The sequence below is a fragment of the Apteryx mantelli genome, chromosome Z (genome assembly GCF_036417845.1).
Source record: "Apteryx mantelli isolate bAptMan1 chromosome Z, bAptMan1.hap1, whole genome shotgun sequence".
NCBI lineage: Eukaryota > Metazoa > Chordata > Aves > Apterygiformes > Apterygidae > Apteryx > Apteryx mantelli.
The window spans coordinates 71,338,574-71,357,821 of NC_090020.1; the positions used below are offsets into that span (position 1 = coordinate 71,338,574).

The 19,248-nt window shown below is 37.7% G+C and overlaps 1 protein-coding gene across 2 annotated transcripts in view; it reads left to right on the forward strand.

The window, feature by feature from the left end:
• Nucleotides 1-19,248, forward strand: part of OXCT1 (3-oxoacid CoA-transferase 1) — an 83,896-nt gene that overhangs the window by 35,665 nt on the left and 28,983 nt on the right. For both annotated transcript variants that reach the window (XM_067315660.1, XM_067315661.1), the window contains exons 8-13: nucleotides 8,687-8,794; nucleotides 12,907-13,018; nucleotides 13,508-13,602; nucleotides 14,251-14,299; nucleotides 17,215-17,287; nucleotides 18,064-18,139. In XM_067315660.1, coding sequence (XP_067171761.1) covers nucleotides 8,687-8,794; nucleotides 12,907-13,018; nucleotides 13,508-13,602; nucleotides 14,251-14,299; nucleotides 17,215-17,287; nucleotides 18,064-18,139 — 513 coding nt within the window. The remainder of the gene's footprint in view (nucleotides 1-8,686; nucleotides 8,795-12,906; nucleotides 13,019-13,507; nucleotides 13,603-14,250; nucleotides 14,300-17,214; nucleotides 17,288-18,063; nucleotides 18,140-19,248) is intronic.

The following is a 19,248-nucleotide window of genomic DNA, read 5'->3' on the forward strand; positions in this document are numbered from 1 at the left end:
GTGTTCAGGAAGGATAAAGTGCAAGTGTAAGAAAAGTTTTATTTTTCTTAATATTTGTTACTTACAATCCGTTTTTACCCAAATTCCTGTGATTTCTGAGTAAGCTATTGAGACTGTTTAAACCTCACAACATAATACTACTTTCACTTCATTTTTTTTCTTCCATTTTTTTCTTTGAAAAATACTCTGACTGCTTTCTTCCCAAAGTTTTATTGATTTTGAATATTTGGAGCATTTGGATACCTGCTATGGTTTTGAAGGTGAGATGCAACACACTGCTCTCCTGTTGAGGAAAAAACAAAATGGTAGCATGCACTTTTTTTGGAAGTCTTTATAAACTATCACTGTTTTTAATGAATATGTGGAATAAGGAGGACAACTAATACATGCATATACCTAGGGTGCCATTTTGTGATGACGTGTCTTTTTGTCTTCTTTAGTAAAATACCTGAGGGCTTTCTTTCTCTTCCCAGAGGGAACCTGCAACTTAATTTGTTACTAAATAGCTGCTACTACATTGATTCACTCTGATTACCTTACTATGTGTCTTGTGTTCAGCACAATCTGGCCTGATTCTTAGGTGTATTCCTTGAACTTTAGAGGGGTTTAGTTGGACTTGCATATCCTGGAAGATGCAAATAAATCTCTCAGATTTCTTTGAAATTTTCCACCTCTTCCTTCAGCAATTAAAACTCTTTTTATATCACTTTTGAAAGTAAAACTTAAATTTATCTCCTGACCTTTGGGTTATATTCCTTTGAACATGTAGGAGATGAGTCTCTCTTCATTTGTCATTTCTCTGATATGAGTAAGAAAATATAAGTCTATTTGTTTAGGTTTCTGTTCTTCCTGATAATTTATGAATAATTTTAATAAAAAGGACAGTTATTGATTTTTACCTTCTAATCAGTTCAAAGGTTTTCAATCTAACATACTTTGCAAATAAGCAATGAAGTACTGGAATAATTTACTTAAAACAATGTAGCTTTTGTTTGCAAAAATGTTAAATTGTATCATTTTGATAGTCAATATTGTGAGCAGCTATTCTACTTGAAAGTGGAAAGATTAGGGATATGGCCTGTTTCCTTATTTAGCATGTGTACCTAGTACAGATTAAGTAAATTCTTTTGCCATTAGTTAGCCATTAATGAATAAAGAATTTGTTCATGGATTGTGGGATTTTTGTTTGTTTTTCCCCTGGCTCCTGTCCTATTATGTTGATTATTTTCAAAATAATTATGTAATATAAGCTAAAAATTTATTTTCCAAAATTGCCTTTTCCAGAGTTGAGAAAGCCATTTTATAACTATTGAGTGTAGATGGTTATGTTTCATTTTGTGTTAAGTACTGAATACAAATCGGGTGCTTTCTTATTAAGAGGCGATAACACAGTTATGTTCCAGTTTCTGTTGCATTGCTAGCATCTAGTTGAGTATAGTAAAATTAGGTATTGAACACTATGAAATCACCTCATTTTATCTGGAAAGTACAAGCTGCAAAATCTAATTGATTACAACGAGAGTGGGTTCATTGATGACTTGTATCCAAACAATCAGATTTTAAGAAGGATCTAGGAAGTGATCACTTCCTGAAGTGATTCCTAAAGATTATTTTGAGAATGTTGTATTCTTAGGAGTATTCCTTTGAGGAATTTCAGTATCTTCTGACTTTGAACATGACCTTGAAAGTTAAGTATATTGTATACCCTAGTTATGCTGGAATTTGACTAACTTATAAGTTCCTGAAGAAGTGTAGTTCTTATGTGTATAGTAGAGCTTTTTCAGAGCCTGGCAACTAAATTCTTTCATTCATGCATATATGCACACAGTTTTACAAATGGACAGCTTTTGCAGATAATCAAGTATGCTGCTTCTTTTCTTTGCAGTTGTTATCCCAGAACTGCTATGCACACGTACCAAGAGCAGATAATTTAGTGCAATCTGTATTCTTCTTTGCTGTCACCAGTACAGCATGGAGAAAGAGGTTAAAGGCATGGAATGGAAAGTGATCGTTGGAGAAAACAGAGGAAGCAGGTGCAGAGAAACACAAAAGAAGAGATTAAGCCTGAGGCAACTAGAAGTGGAGGTAATTGAGGGGATTTAGAACAGAGAAAACAAATGTAAAATGAGTATAACGTAGCAAGGGCTCCTAAGTTGTGAGAATCCGTAGCCATATGATGAAAAATCTGGAGGCAAATCTAGGAGATTTATTTCAGCTTTGCTCCTCTAATGACCAGTTAAAACATGCAGCATGTCTGGCTGTTTTTCACGGGAGTGTTCACAGAGCATAACAGTCTACTAGCAACCAAAAAAGATGTAAAGATACATAGTATTTCCATTAGTATGGAAAAGTCAAATAGAGAACAGCTGCATACTGCTCCTATACTGCAAAGAGAAGGAAACACCCAGTGAAATTAAAAACATAATGAGAAATATTTTTGACAGAATCACAGAATGGTTGAGGTTGGAAGGGACCTCTAGAGATCGTCTAGTCCAACCCTCCTGCTCAAGCAGGGTCCCCTAGAGCACGTTGCACAGGATCGCATCCAGGCGGGTTTTGAATATCTCCAGAGAAGGAGATATTCACAACCTCTTTGGGCAACCTGTTCCAGTGCTCTGTCACCCTCACCGTGAAGAAGTTTTTTCCTCATGTTCAGATGGAACTGTCTGTGTTTCAGTTTGTGCCCGTTGCCTCGCGTCCTGTCACTGGGCACCACTGAAAAGAGTCTGGCCCCATCCTCTCGACACCCTCCCTTCAGATACTTGTACACGTTGATAAGATCTCCTCTCAGCCTTCTCTTCTCCAGGCTAAACAGGCCCAGCTCTCTCAGCCTTTCCTCATAAGAGAGATGCTCCAGTCCCCTAATCATCTTTGCAGCCCTTCGCTGGACTCGCTCCAGTAGTGCCACATCCCTCTTGTACTGGGGAGCCCAGAACTGGACGCAGTACTCCAGCTGTGGCCTCACCAGGGCTGAGTAGAGGGGGAGGATCCCCTCCCTCAACCTGCTGGCAACACTCTTCCTGATGCACCCCAGCATATCGTTGGCCTTCTTGGCCACCAGGGCACATTGCTGCCTCATGGTCAACTTGGTGTCCACCAGGACTCCCAGGTCCTTCTCTTCAGAGCTGCTTTCCAGCAGGTCAGCCCCCAACCTGTACTGGTGCATGGGGTCATTCCTCCCCAGGTGCAGGACCCTGCACTTGCCTTTGTTGAACTTCATGAGGTTCCTCTCCGCCCAGCTCTCCAGCCTGTCCAGGTCTCTCTGAATGGCAGCACAGCCCTCTGGCGTATCCGCCACTCCTCCCAGTTTTGTATCGTCAGCAAACTAGCTAAGGGTGCACTCTGTCCCTTCATCCAGGTCGCTAATGAATAAGTTGACACTAGTCAAACTGAGGAAATGCAATGATACAGAAAGTTTTGTTTGTCAAAGATGTACATGGCTTCAGAAATCTATTAAACGAATTCATGGTCCATCAGAAGCTATAGAGCAAGATGGCGTGTGTCCAACCTCTTCTGACTCAGGAAGTCCCTAAACTTCATGCTGCTAGAAGCTGGGATGAATATCACCAGAAGTATCTCACTGTCTTTTAAGCTTCTGTCTTTTGCTAGGAAGGAGGGTTCATGAACTAGATGGATGGACAATTAGTGTGTCACCCAGATGATCAGTTTGGTCAGACTGCAGGTTCTTTAATAAATGTGAACTTCACAGATTTTACTGTTCCCCTTCACCTCAGTAAATTTATGAAGATATTTATTCCAAACTGTTAGGTGAGCACAAATCAGTGATTATTATCGAGACATGCCTTTGTCTAACTGATTAGTAGTTGCTTGCTTTTTAAAATTACTCTGAAAGTCTCTTCTTTAGGATGGATATTGACTGACTGTCATTTCACTTCAATGGGAGCTGGACAGGAGTAGAAATTTCATGGTCTAATCTAATCACAGAATCAGAAAAGGACAGAACTCTTCTGAGACTCTCAGAAGATCAGAGAGAAGATCAGAAGAACATCTATTTTGTCTCCCTGCGTTCATGCAAAATTGAATACATATTGACTCATTTTGCTCTTTCCTCCAGCCCAATACATGTTTGTATAGTTTGTTCTCAAGAATTTCCAGGGGCCAGTTTCCAGAATATATTCCACTGTTTTACAACATCAAAAGTTTTCTGTGATACTCAGTTTATTCTTTTTTTTTTTTCTTGTTTGTCATTAGAATAGTTGATCATAGTGCTCTTTCTGTCTACCTTCAGTCTTCTCTCAACTGGACCAAACAAACGCAACTTCTCCTCGTAGCCTTATTTTTTAAACTTCTTATGATTTTATATATGTTACAATGAATTTTGTAGTGACATCCTGACTCTTCCTGCCGTAAACTGAAGAAATGTTCTAATGAACTTGTCACTAGCATCTAAAGGGCTAAATATGATTTCATTCTTCTGTTGTTTTGGAGATCTGACCAGGTGTAATATTTTACCCTACTTATGTTCTGCTTAGTATTCTTTTTTTTTTTTCAGTTTGAAGAACTGAAGGGTACCAGGATAATGAAGATAGTGATAGAGAGCTTCAGTAAAGCCAATTTAAAAATAAGCTACTTAAAAATCACAGAATCACAGAATGGTTGAGGTTGGAAGGGACCTCTGGAGATCATCTGGTCCAACCCCCAATGCATTGGTTTTGTTAAGCGCGCACGTGCTTGCTCGTGCGCGCATGGTCGCTCTCTCTCATCTTCCCCCCGCCCCCATAGTAAAGAATTATATTGTCATTTCTGCTTATAGCTTAGTTGTATGGAAACTGAGGTTTATGACTAAAACAGCTGAGAACATGTCACATAATATAAAGCATCTAATTAGGCTGCAGAATTAAGTAAAAAATGAAATATTCAAAGTAAAAGCCCTTTTTTATTTTTACTATTAAGTGTTTTGGCATGAATAGGTGTGCCATTACAATTTCCTTGCCAATTTTTGGTCAAATATAAGCATTCATTATCTTACTGGAAGTTCATAATCTTCCAGGTTCAATTTCTCTCTCTAAAAGCCTTTGGAAATTCTGAGGTAAAACTTTAGGAGAATAGCTGAATTTCCATAAGCAAAAATAAACTAACTACTTGCTTAAAAAGGGAAGATTGGATGTAAATTACAGAAGGAAGTGATATTTTGAAACAAGTGACCATTGACTCTGTGACTGCTGATACCAAAAGGAATGGCAGAATGCTCTTGTGAATCACAGCAGAGAACAGCTTTTATGTTCTGGGTGTACTTGCAGATAAACCAGTATTCAGAAATGATTGAATTCGTTCATTCTGCCCCCATTGTTAGCAAGCATTTGCTAGCATAGGCATATTTGCAAGGATACTTATACAGAGGAGGAAAACTGATATTGTGCAGCTCTTGAAACAATGAAAGGATTTTTTAAATCACAATTCAGAGCCTTCCAAAGAGAGGGAACTCAGCCTGTGTGGTCTCTCAGAGTTACTTTTTAGCTTTACCTGTGTAGCAAAAAGTTACAAACTTTCTATTTCCTGTCACTTTGGTGAAGGTAAGTTTTAAAATGATCACATGTGATCAAGACAATCTAAATGGTACCAAAATACTTTCACTCACTAATTAAAAAAAATTACAGGAGGTTCTCTGCCCTGATTACTTCCCTCTTTACACTTTGCCAGACTTCATGGTGTGTCTCCTAGGCAGTTTGTCATATGATGATTTTTGATGTTTACAGAGATTCTTCTGTACATGACAAAATAAAGCCTGAGGCAAGGTGAGTTGGGGGAAGAAGGAACAGAAGGATAAATAAAATGGAGAAGTAGAGCGAGAAGAAAAAAAGTTTTGTGAAACCCATACACATCCTTCTAGCTAGTCCTGTAAATGGTTTCCTAGCTATTTACAGGTGATTGAGGCTTAGGCTGGGGATGTGTTAAAGAGGAGACTCACATGCAAGGGAACTGAATGTGCCCAGTTATGAAACTATTAATTTTTGGATTATCATTCTTATCTAGCAAGGTGCTTGGATTATGTCTTGCAGTGGTCACAGTAGTGCTACATATAAAGTTAAGTTGTTGATTCCCTTAGCCATCAGATTTCCCATAGCTTCACTTCTCTTGGCACAGCTTCACATGTGGTAGCAGTGCTGGCAATACTGATGTAGGTGTGCTGCCGACAGCCTCCTGTAGTGTTATGCAGTTTGTTTATAAGCAGAGTAAGGAGAGAGAATTGGAGAAGTGGCAGTCAGATGACATTTGTGCTTCCCCTGCGAGACTTCTTGCTTTTTATTTTCTGCCACATAAACATGCTGATTAATCCTGCTTGCAGGACTGGATGATGTGGATTCTTGCAGACATTATGTACAAATTTATAATCCCTTTTCAAAATTCCATTTTATTGCTTTATGGCTATTTCTAATGTATTTGATTTTAATTATACTTGGTACTTGTTTCATAATGGTAGAATGTGGAAATTGCAAAACAGCAGCAGAAATTGTGTGTGTGTGTGTGTGTGGGGGGGGGGTGTTGCCTGTGAACATGGAGGTGTTCCAGTGTGCAAGGGTCCTTAGGCTCATTTAAAATAGCTAGGACAATATACATTTTGTTTGTCTGTGTGTCATACTCATTTAGGATACTATAGTAGGAAAATAAATAATTGTGTTGGTGGTTCTTAAGAGGAAAAGCTATCATACTGATTGCTGTTTCCAAAAAGATAAAATTCTAACCAATTAAGGAGATGGGGGTGATTAATAATAAAATCTGGTATTGTTGGATAAATTATTTATTCTGTGTATTGTAAGGGGGGAGGAATACAGTGTGTCAGGCTTTCTGATAGCATAATTCTTTTGAAGTCAGCTGAAATGTGCCAGCAAAGATTTTGGTTTTATAATCCCAGCTGCTAAAGTATATTAAAGTAGTTCTTTTATGACAAGATTCAAATCAGTAGCAATTAGTATTCTCAAGGCCTAATTTTTCACCTGATAAATGAAGACAAATGTTAATTAGAAAAGGTGAATTTGGGAATTCAACTGATAGCAGATCATCTGCTTATATATGGCTTCACTGGAAAGTCTGTACATTTCCTGCTTTTCCTCCCTTTTGATCCTGTTCTGGCAGTAGACAGTACTCTGAGAGAACATCTTCATCTGTGCACATCAGGATTTTTTTTCATCTTAGTCTAGGTTTGACTTGGTCTCCATGTTCATTTGCATATTAATGTATAAAATAATAACCTTCAGGTTAGTGAGACAGGGCATGAATGCCATTGTAGCACTTTTCCCTGAATGAAATAGTTTGAATTTTTAAAATCCTAAATTGATTGTCTCTCCATCTTGTAAAAATTCTTGTAGCTTTGCACTTTCTGGATGTGTAATATTGATATTCGTGAACACTGTGGCTTGTGTCACTGTGGCTGCTATAGTCTCTTCCTCGCAACCTTCACTTTAGAGAACTTGCATCTTGTCTTTTCCTGTCTGTTTACCCCATGGCTCCTTTCAGGGGTCAACTGGAACTGATCCTATGATCATTTGTCTGTTAATTTTTCCTCTCCCTCTGCTGCTTTTTGTGGTAGATTGGTTTGTTTATTTATTGTCACACTGCAAGGCACAGTAGGAAGGTAATTGTCCATCAGATGTACTATGGATTTTATTATTGATCACATTGTGCAATAGCAGTAGGATGTCAAATCGGATTTTAAGTTCTTTAGTGTTGCTTCATTGGTGATGGCTGCTAAGTGATGCAGCCCTACTGATATGCCATATTCTATGTCCTTTGGGATTCCTCGACTTTTTTCTAAACGTTTCTAAAAGTCTATCTAGTTCCTGATAATGTAGTTGAGTAGATTGTTTCAGAGGTTATCTTTGACCCATTGCTTTGCTTAACGTTATGTATTTTCTCAGTGGTCCAATGCAGATACAGTCGCGAAATGAGTGTCTGTTTCATGAGTTTTGTGACAGGATGAGATGTGCTCCTTGCAGCTGAGATTTGCCAGGGAAAGTACCAGACACGGCCAAGGCTCTGAGCTGCATGCACGTGGCCACACAGTGGTCTCCAACCATGGAGCATGGGACCACCCTGAACTCAGACAAAGCAGGAGGGACAGCCCTGTTGTCTGTGTTGCCCCAAAGAGATCCCATCTAAAATGCACCTTGTGTGGGTCAGTGCCATTTTGTGCTGTATCTCTGTTTCACTAACTATTGATCTTCACATCTTTTTTACCATTAATTATTGCCTTTCAAATGTTTTCAGCATTATCACTGAGCGCACTACAGAGTAACTTCAGTGCAGCTTCTGAGTTTGTATGCTTAAAATTCGTGCTTCTTGTTTGTACTCTGACTTTTTGCTACCAGCATATCATTTTGTCCTGTTTAGATGTAAACTACTTATAGGTACAAAGAACTCTGATGTGAGTGTATACGGTATGTTTCTCTAAGGTGGTTTTATACAATTTGGGCTGTTAGAACATCAGCTACTTTCAGTTTGTGTATAGAAATACCCTTGGCAAAAAATGCTGCAGTTTGCTGCATGTGAAAGAGGAAGAAAGATAAATACCTAAAACAGCCTATTTTAAAGGGTATTTCTATTCTGTCCCATTCCTTGCTTTTTCTTAAGTGATTTGATCCACTGCATATTTAATATTTGAATTTTCATTGCTAATAAACTCTCATTGAATCAGTAAATATTTTCCCTTTCTCTTTTCTTTTTGTAGGTGGAAGAAATTGTTGATATAGGAGCATTTGCCCCAGAAGATATTCATGTTCCCAAAATCTATGTCGATCGTCTGATACAGGGAGAGAAGTTTGAGAAGAGAATTGAAGTAAGTAGTTCAGCTTCTTGGTAACAACATTTTTCAACTTGGGGTAGTTTTTTAGAATTTGCAGAATGTTTTCTCTAGCCACTAAGTGTTAGTGGTGAGAAAACACTATGAGAGAGACCTGCCAAGTTTCACTAAGTACTGGAGAATAGTAGGTAGATGGAGGGGCTGACAACTAAACCTTGCATCTCATGCCTCAGCCTCTCTGGTTTGGACCCTGAAAAAGTCAGAGCAACTGCCCGTGGTCCCAAAAGACTTTACAGCAGTTGAAAATTTGTTGATGGAAAATCCATTCTCCTTCCTTCTCCCAGCCAACCTGTAGACACAGTGAGGAATGCCTAGACTAAGAGCTAACTTTGACAATCAGATATTTTCTTTTCTACTGGAGAGCTTTTGAGGTGGACAGGTAGGGCCAGTCTCAGTCCTGTTTGTGCTGTGTAGTGAATTACACTGCAAAGGTCCTGGAACCTTTCTTTCCTTTTCTTTAAACAGGAACTTTTTTATCAGTGGATTTCTGGACTAAATACAAGATGTCAATGGCTATTAAAAATTGCAGCAATAATATTCCAACACTGAAAAATTCCAAGAAAGTGATGATTATGTAATTGTTCTTTTTTTTCTGTTGCTTTGCCTCACTCAAGCTATGTCCTAATGCTCATTTTGGTGATGTGACAATGCACTTAAATTGCAATTGAAAATTCTGTATTTCTCCAGTGTCTCCATACTCTGGAGGTGGAAATTATTCAAAATGTCATTAGAAGAACTAGTGGAGGGGAGGAATATATGATACAAGGAAAAAACCTTCGTGACAAAAAAGAGTGCAAAAAGAAATTGTAGTAATTAAACTTTTATTTTTAAAATTAAGTCACAAAGTCCTAGAAAGTCATACAAGTCCTTTTCTCTGGGTAAACTCTTTTTGGGAATGTTAAGGTTAAAAAGTGGGGGGGGGTTGTTTTTTTTTCCTCCTTCCTCTTCCATCTGCTCATCCTGCAAAAACATATTGCCTCGTTGAGTACTGGACTGGAAACAGATGTATCGAACCTCTTTTTATTCTTTGGGCATGTTGTGTGAGACTGCAATTAATAAATACCCTGTTACTTCCTTTTGAATGGATGTGATATCTCAGTTTAAAAAAGCTTTCACCTTTCATGAGAGAAATCTATTTTGCATTTATTAAACTGCTGCTCTTACTGCAGTTTGGTGCTAGATAAAGAGGTGACTCTCCACCCAGGAAAGACCTCTATACAAAATACATAGGTTGTCTGAGATTTTCTTTGACTTCTCTGCATAAGTGGGAACTCCTTTGATGTCCACTCAACTGCCTCTTTTTTATACGCCTAAGAGAAAAAGGAAGTGAGAGAGAGAAAGAAGAAAGCTTTTATAAACTACACAGCAAAGTTGCAACAGAGATTAACTTTGTCCTTGGAATTTTGTAATTCTAGCAGTGATGCATCTCATTATTGGAAGTATAGGAAGGAAATGGCAGATTATATGTGAGGAAGGAGGCTGTATGTATAAAAGCATAGAGTATGATAACTGGTAAAGGGGAGGAAATGAGGAATAAGTAGAAGACAGTTTGTCATAATTCTTACTGGTTTTAAATAGCAGTTTCTGCCTAATTGGACTCATACTTGGTTCCTCTACTGGAAATGCCTTTGTCATATTTCCTATCCAAACTTCCATTCGCTGCAGAGAAATCCTCTGTGATTTTTCTTACTTTTTGCATAAACAATTCTAGGGAAAATAGCCAAAGCACAAAAAATTTCTGTATAATGAAATTCCAAATAGGTGGGAAAAGGGAAATCTAACTATGAATTTTATCTAAATATGAATCTTATTTAATTCAGTTCCTGCTGCTGGCCTCTGTTCTTTAAGGAAGGGCCTCTTCAGCACAAACTCATTGGCTTCAAACGCAAAAAACAAAATTTCAGAAAATATTTTTTGGGCAAAGATTTTCTCAATGGATTAGATCTGAAAAGTGCCTTTATCAAAAAGACTTTAAGTTCTCAAAAGCAGGATAGCTTTTCTAGAAATGTTCAGCCAGTTTTTTGCATGCCATTGTGAAAATGATACTATCTAATATGGTCTGTAGGATAATTTTTTATAAAGGAATTAATTTAATAATAAATTCTATGTGTTTTGTACAATGCCTGTAATTCTGATTAGTTTACCCCTATAAAATTGTTAAGAGATTTTGAAGAAGGTATTTCACCTTTCATAAAAAGAACCAATCTGCGCATTAGAATACTAAATAAAATGCAGTTAGAAGATTACAGTGCACAAGAAGAACCTCTTTCAAATGGGTCAAGAACTGTAATATTTCAAGTAAGAAAAAAATAGTAACTCTTTTTTTCAGGATGTCTTGTCCTTGGGAGTTCTACTCCTAGAATACATGCAACAATGAGCACAAAGTAAATTCTTTTGGCTGGGATTGTCACGGAGACTGTCTGCAGTTTGTTTGTCCTTGTAGTTTTCCATATACAGCACAAAGGGTGGAGCTCTTGTGCTAATTCGGAAGCCCCAGGGAGCAGATGTCAGATGTAGAGAAAAAGAGCATATCACCAGGGCCGTGGAGACAGCACATCCTGAGGAACTACTGTTACTGTACAATTGAGAATTGTTCTCCCACAGCATGCAATGTAACCTACAAAGTAGAAATATCTTCTAAATGGTCTGAACCACTCTGTATGTAGCTATCATATATGTTTTTATATGTGTGAATATGTTTGTATGTACATATATAAATATATATGTTCCTAAACAGTAGTGGAAGCTCCTTAAGTTCTAGTTGAATAAGTGCTAAGGTGGCTAAAAGGATATAATTTGAACAGCTTGTAACTCATTCTTAGAAGCTGAAGATTCACTTATGATATCTGCAGGGATTTTGGCTATCCATAACCTTGTCTACAAAAGCTGCAGCTGAAGGTAATCCTGCATGATAGCGTACTATTAAGGTAACATGTTGATGCCCTTATAACTTAAAGTGCATGGAGCAGTGCTTCCCTGACGTAAAGGAAAAGAAAACTGAGATGAACAGACTGGGTTGTGTGGAACTCTGTAACAGCTATGTGCAAAATTCCTCTTCATGGGCAAAATTCCTCTTTATGAAAGATTGCATGAGGGAAGTCTGTGATGAAAGTCTGAGTCTTTCTTGCTGTTTGAGACAATGTTATGCCTTCTATAAAGGCAGTCATCACTTGTAAGTGATATAAAGAAGAAATTGCTGAGGACTTTAAGAGAACTGACAGTGTTAGTCCATGACTGTCCAGGAAGAAAGGGGCTCCCAATATAAGGAGAAAAAGGCGCTGAAAGGGTTGTTATGTGATGGTGAAAGGAACAGAGGATGATTTTGCCTAATTTGTCCTTTATGACCTGGAGTAGGAGAGAATGTGAGGACATAGGGGGTGCAGGACCTGCAACCTGACGTTGTTCAGAATAGTCCAAAACAGGACATGGGGGAGATGCACAAAGAAGAGAATCCATGTACACCATCACTTAAAAAAAAGGTCTTACGAACTTTTTGAATGCCATGGCATTTTCACCTACATGTGATTTGGAAAGCATCAACTTAAGGCCAGGAAATCACAGGAAATGCCTTTTGGACAGATTTGTGCAAAAGTGTATTTGAAACTTAGTTGCTTAGCTCTTTACATGACTGGTATTTGTGTCTCTCATGCATGTAAATCTAGAATAGCACCATTGAATGGAATGAATGCAGAGAGAGGGCAGTATCTGCATTTTAGGCTGACATTTAAAAAAATGTAGTTATCTATGGGGAAATGAATCTCAGACTTGTTAGTATCTGCACTAATGCCTGGTGCTTTTTTTCTCCTTTATTCTTAACCAGTTGTGTCTGTGTATCGTGCATCCACTCAGCCTTGGCAATACAGACAAAGAAATAACATTTTCCTCTAAGGCTATCATTTGGGGTACTTGATGACTACATTGGTTAGATAGGACTGAACTGATGAAAGAAAAGGTTATTTTTTGTAAGAGACATTGTTAACCTTATTCTTAGACCAAGTATCTCAGTGCAATCACAAATCAGGCTTTCATGTCTGGGAAGCAAGAATTTGGATGCTAATCTTTGCTTATGATTATTTTTTCTTTTGCAGCGCTTATCAATCCGAAAGCCTGAAGACTCAAAAACCAAACAAAAACAAGGAGACAATGTGAGGGAGAGGATCATCAGACGAGCCGCTTTAGAGTTTGAGGATGGCATGTATGGTATCCTCTAGCTGTGCTGTAGGTTAAAGCTGTGGTGATTCACTATAGCAGCTGCAGCTGTTCTGCTTAACACAAGTTTATTTTCATGTTTGTTCTTTGCATTGCCCAGCACATGGAATTATGTCATTTTATTAATGCCCTATTGAAATAGATGGGATGTTAATGCATATGGAACCTGGAGTCTTTACCCAGGCACGTCCAGAGTGTTTGCTAGCAGTTGAATGTTTCATAAGTATGTCTTGAAAAAGTACATTAGAAATGAAGATTACTTGGACAGGTTTTTTTTTTAGCATGTGAGCCATTTGACAGAATGCAGTTAGGCAGTCCAAATGCCAAAATAATTCAGTACAAATGTGAGGCGTCTAACTGAAAAATAAAATGTTTGTGAAGAGAACAGTTCTAATCTAATTGTAGTACAATGGTAACTTTGTCAATTTACTAGTTTGCAATAACTGTGTTCCCTGTTTCTGCCTTGACCAATTCACTCAGCGAATCTGGGTATCGGAATCCCGCTGTTGGCCAGTAACTTCATCAGTCCAGATATAACTGTTCACTTACAGAGTGAAAATGGAGTCCTGGGTTTGGTAAGAATATATCATGGTCACTGATAATTTTCTGCAGTGTATACACCTTGCTGAGCTGCTGGGTTTTAGTCTTCCCACCAACCTCATTATAGTTTTACTAAAAAGCATGTTCAAAGACTTGCCATATTGCAGGATTCCATAATTCTCTTTGTAGTGTGGGGAAGTCTTGAAGGAAATGCTCATTTCAGGATTATGGTGTTATTTATTAAAATTAAACATGTTCTTAACTGCATATTTTTCTGGAGGGGTCAGAACCTTCGCTAGTTTGCAAGACCAAGCCTTGTAAGTTGGCTTATTAACATAATTTAACTTAAAACTTAAAATAAGCATTATTTTCACTGTGGTAAAAAGCTTTATTAAATTGCATTTGGAGACCTCCCTCTGAAAAATATCTGTCATTTTGGTGAAAACAACTCTGTGGTCATTTAATAATTCTAACAGCCTCCAGCAATGTGTGCATCAGTCCTGATAGGTTAGTACATTTTGGTTTGTATATATAGGATGGCCTTGTGCCAAAGAGGAAAAAAAAAAAAGCAAGTTGGTTATGATCTGCTTTCAGTAATAAGCATTAGATATAATAAAGCAGTTACAAATTGTATCTCAAAGGTATTTTAATATAGAGCTGACATACGTCTGTTTTGTTGTCAGGGTCCTTATCCACTTGAAAATGAAGTGGATCCAGACCTGATTAATGCAGGTAAAATCTTTTAAATAAACTTCATTTATGGAAAATGATTATTCATTGTTAATCTAAAATTTTTCTTTTGATCCAGTATTTGAACCCAGATTCCTGATTTATTTACTTATAAATATTGATGTATTTGGCTTCTTTTAGTATTTTAAGTAATAGTTGTTTTTGATCACTACAGATGTTTTCTGTTCTGGTTAGAGCTTATGCATTGGTACATATCAGTAACTACTGAAGGAAACTTTTTTACAGCCTAGGCAGTAGAGGGTCAAATTTTCCTTTTCAGAAGTGAGATTGTTTTGTGAGGCCTATATGTGAATATGGATTTTTTTTTTTTTCCGGGTACTTCTCACATTGTGTCTTCTAGAATATGGTTTTCAATGATTCATGTCTGGGACACAGTTTTCAAGGTTGTGTATATAACAGCCTGGTTTCTTCCTATGCAGTGAATTGTATAAGTGATACCTGATTATATCTTTGGAGAGGGAGCTGTAGCCAGGGCAGGAGCAAAAGAGCTTGCCAAAAAGGGCCAGGCACGCTGCAATGCTGCTGCTGGGGCTGCTGCTTTCGGCACTTCAGGAGAGGAATGGAGCTCCATGGGCGCTGAGAGCAGCCTGGCCGTGAGGGAGGTCAGCGAAGGAGCAGCGCTTCTGGGACTGCTCTGTCTGGAAGAGCTTTCCCTTTTTCAAACGTATCGCCTGCTGCTGCTCCCTTTTATTTATCCAGGGCAGTTTTGCACTGCTTCCTTCTGTTTAGGGGCATTTCACCTCAGAAGCAGCCATGAAATGTGAAAAAACAAACTTCTTAAGGTTTAGTGTGTCTGTCTTTGGTTTGATTTCTGTTTTCTTAGTGGTAAGTTGTGCATGTACCTGTTCCCTTTGCTTCCATATAAAACTGGACCTATATATTGCATTGTGATAAACTTCAGGAAGCCTTTGCACCTCATAAATTCCCATTGATATTAACAGTATAGATTACGGATCCATAGCTGATATTTCAGAGTTGTTTTTGCAAAGTTGTCTTTATCAGAAATCACTTTATATATAAAAAAAGTACCTTTGCCAATCGCTATTTCTTAGTACAATTAAACTCTGAATAGCCAAATGAGATAAAGCACTGACATAAGTTAAGCTTGTAATTTAATATCGTGGTACACTCCAACAATTGCTCACTGACTTAAAGCGTTTGCTACCTGGCTTAACTAATTGATACCCACTATGTTATTTCCCCTGTTTCAGTGTTACATTTTAAATAAAGAGTTATTTAAGCCCATCTCCAGTGTTTCACCAGTAGCTGACTGTTGAGATGCGCTGTAAGGTGGAAAATGTCAGAGACACATTGGAGCTGAATTAATGCCTGAACTAAATTCAGGATTTTTAAAATTTTTTATTAAAGTTGTCATTGGAAAGAAAAAATATTTTAAAATAATCTACCATAGAAATTGATATTGATAAGTTCTAATATGGGTATATTAGAAATGAAACATTTTAACAAAGTGAGGATTAATAAAACTCGAAGAACTTTATCAGATTCGGAAAATCATTGTGCTTTTATATAGATATCAAGATGATCTTGAATTATTATTTATGATCAGCAAATATTTTTCAAGAAGTAGTCTTGCTGGGTTGAAGCTAACATATGAGAGATTAGAATAAAATGCAACATGGAAATCAGGTTATTCTAGTATTGGGTAATTCAGTGTTGAGCATCTTACATCTGTGTCTGAAGCTGCACTAGGCAGGACACAGGATTAGATGAATCTCAGAACTACCACCAAGACTATTATTGTTCTCATTGGTAAAACATTCAGAAACTGCTGAATCCCACTGAGACTTAGCTGGGTTAAGACCACTCTAGGTGCCTTTGAGCATTTCAGCCAAATTTGTAAAACCATATGAAGATGACAGAAGCTAAATGTCAAAGGAACAGGATTTAATTCTGCTCCCACTCATAGACTTGAATGGTACAGTATCAAAACCCAAAGCTTGTTACAAAAAAATATTTTTACTCAAGTTTTCAAAATAACTTCCTGGCTTTTCTTCTCCATTTTTTTTTTCCTGAAAATGTAATTATATTTTTTTCCAATATATTTCCCCTCATTTTCTGGAAACTGTTTAATGGTGTTTCATTTTTCTTACCCTCTGTTGTTACATTAACTTTTTTTTCCTCAATGTCATCTTGCATTACAGTCTCTTTTACTCTTCAGTTTCTCATGCCTGGCTGCTCATTCTACCCGTGGTTGTGCTTTTTATGCATTTCCATAGGCACTTTATAAATATGGTTGTTGCTCAGACCAATTCAAAGAATTGGCAGGGGAGGAAAGAGAGGGCTCTGGATGGAGTCAAAATTAGACGCTTCCATGTGATTCATGCACTGGGCACTGGCTCAAATTTTGTGTGCTCCATTGCTTGACCCAAATACCATGGAAAGAACAGTACAGCACAAAGAAATACATTTTTTTGTGCACTTAAATGACAGATTTAGTCTGTTCTTTCTTTGTTTATTTTTCTGTTTTCTATATCATTGCCACTCTAGACTGTGTAGCATCTGGTCTGCTCTCTTCCTTTCAACCCTTCTATCTCTTGAAGATGCTCTTTCTCTCTTCCAAAAGTGATTACCCCTCACTTTTCCTGTGGATAGAGCAGAAAGCTGAAGTCTGCAGGGATTTCTTAACCTCTGGCCTCAGTGATGTCTTGCCTGGGACTGCTAGTGGTTAAACAGTAGGCAATCCTATGATAAAAACTGTCACATAAACTACTCCATGATTCATTATGATTGATTAGGAAGTGTAACCAAGTCCATAGTTGTGCAAAATCCAAAAGGAATTAGATAAAAAAAAAAATCCTTTCCTAGTGGTTAATAGCTGTGACTGCATTTGTAAAAGACACAAAATACATACAAATAATAGCTTATTTCTTTTACAGGAAAGGAGACAGTCACTGTTCTGCCAGGTTCTTCCTATTTCTCTAGCGATGAATCATTTGCAATGATAAGAGGGTACGTAACAACAGAAACATATCTTTTGAAACATGAAAAGAATAAACTGAGTCAGTGACTGAACTCATTAGTAATTCTTTGAAATGTGGTTAGCATTTAACAACCTGTAAAATGATCATGGACTTGCTCGGTGATGGTTTACAAAGAATTAGGTCTGGCTATTGGAAATTGAAACACACTGTAACTAATAGATACCATACTGATGTTCGTGTCTAGCACCCACCTGGCCTTATATAAACACATTTATAACTATGTTTTAACAAATACTTTTTGGTGATTTCCAGGTATCTAATCTGTACTTGCACACTGTGTTCTCGTTGCTCAGCCTGCAACTGCAGTCCTCATTCCACCCTGCTGATGGAAATTCACCATCTGCACCTGTTTTTTGTTTGTTTTTTTGGGGAAGGAGGTTGGATGCAAACAAACACTAAATCATAATGGCTCTGAAAAGATAATGAGTGCATATAAATATGTGAAGGAGTGCACTTAAAAATATGAGTTCAGAGCTGATTGACTGTGCATGCAATTAACCAAAATCAGACAAAAATAATAACAGTTTGAGGCTCAGTAGGCAGACAGAAAAGTTTGCATCAGTGATACATCTAGAGAAAAGAACAACTACATATATGAAACATATATGTATCATATACCTGCCTCTGTGGTATACCGCTATTTTTCTCATTGATATAATGAGAGTGTGAACAAAAGTTTGTAAAGATTTGTGGGCTGTTACTTGAACATGATATGCTAATTACACACTTTGCTTCTGTTACCAGAGGCCATGTTGACCTGACAATGCTCGGAGCTATGCAGGTGTCCAAGTATGGTGACCTGGCCAACTGGATGATTCCTGTAAGTAGACATTTGTACTTCTGTCACTGCACATATTATTTAGGATAATATAGATGCATTAGTAGCTGAGAGTCAGGCAAAGGAGCAAAGGGTTGAAGCAGAAGGGACGCTGTGAAGCTCAAAGCATTAAAATAGAGATGTGCGCGGCTTTAAGGTTAACACTGTTTTTCTTGGATATTGTTGGGACCAAGCAATCAAATATCAGCAGTCAGCCCTCTAAAATTATGCTTACATTAAGCATAACGTGTGAGGAACCAAACACGATATAGGTTAGCGTTCTTTCTTCCTGTTGGGTTTAAGTCTTTGAAATGACACATTTTTGGGCTGAGGACTGGTGCTTTTTCTTGAGAAAGCAACAACTCTTGTATGGTTACCTAACTAGAGCAAGAGCTTGACGAAAGGTGTAAAAGGATGTGTAGCTATTACAAAGATATAAGACTAAAAATTGGCTGCCTTTTCTTTCCCCAGTGTTCCTGTCAAAGGATCCCAGCATTGCTATTTCGCATACAGCTAGAATGAAGTAATACTGTTGTAGTTACATGAATAGTATTACAGGTTTCAAACACAGAAATATAAGCCAGTCTCAGTGTTATTCAAGCAGCTAATGATATTAGCCATTCTTTGAATGCAGTTTACATTTTAACATTAAACAGCATAAATGTTTTTCGCATGTTTTACAAGTTTATTTCAGATATTTACAACTGCTTGCAATACAGTACTGTTGTATCAGAAGAGATACCTAGAAACAAATGTTTTTTTAGTCTGGTTTAAGGTAATGAGCTGTATTTAAAAATTGGAAGCTGGATAGAGGAGGAAAAAAAACAAATGAGTGTCCTGTCTGAGGGAAAAGCTTTAGCTGAGCACAACAGTCTGTGTGACCTTCCAGTAGGCCTATGAGCACACAGGTAGCATAGCAGTGCCTGGAGCACAGGTTGCTTTTAGCGAGAGGGGACATAGGATCTGTGAGGACAGATGTGGGAGAAAGGGATATCTGAAGGGATATTGCAGGTGTCTGTGTGAGAGAGATCACAGGAGATGTGAAGGGCTTATGGCTAGATTGGAATATGGGGTGTATGACACAAATCCATAAGAAAACACACTTCCTTACT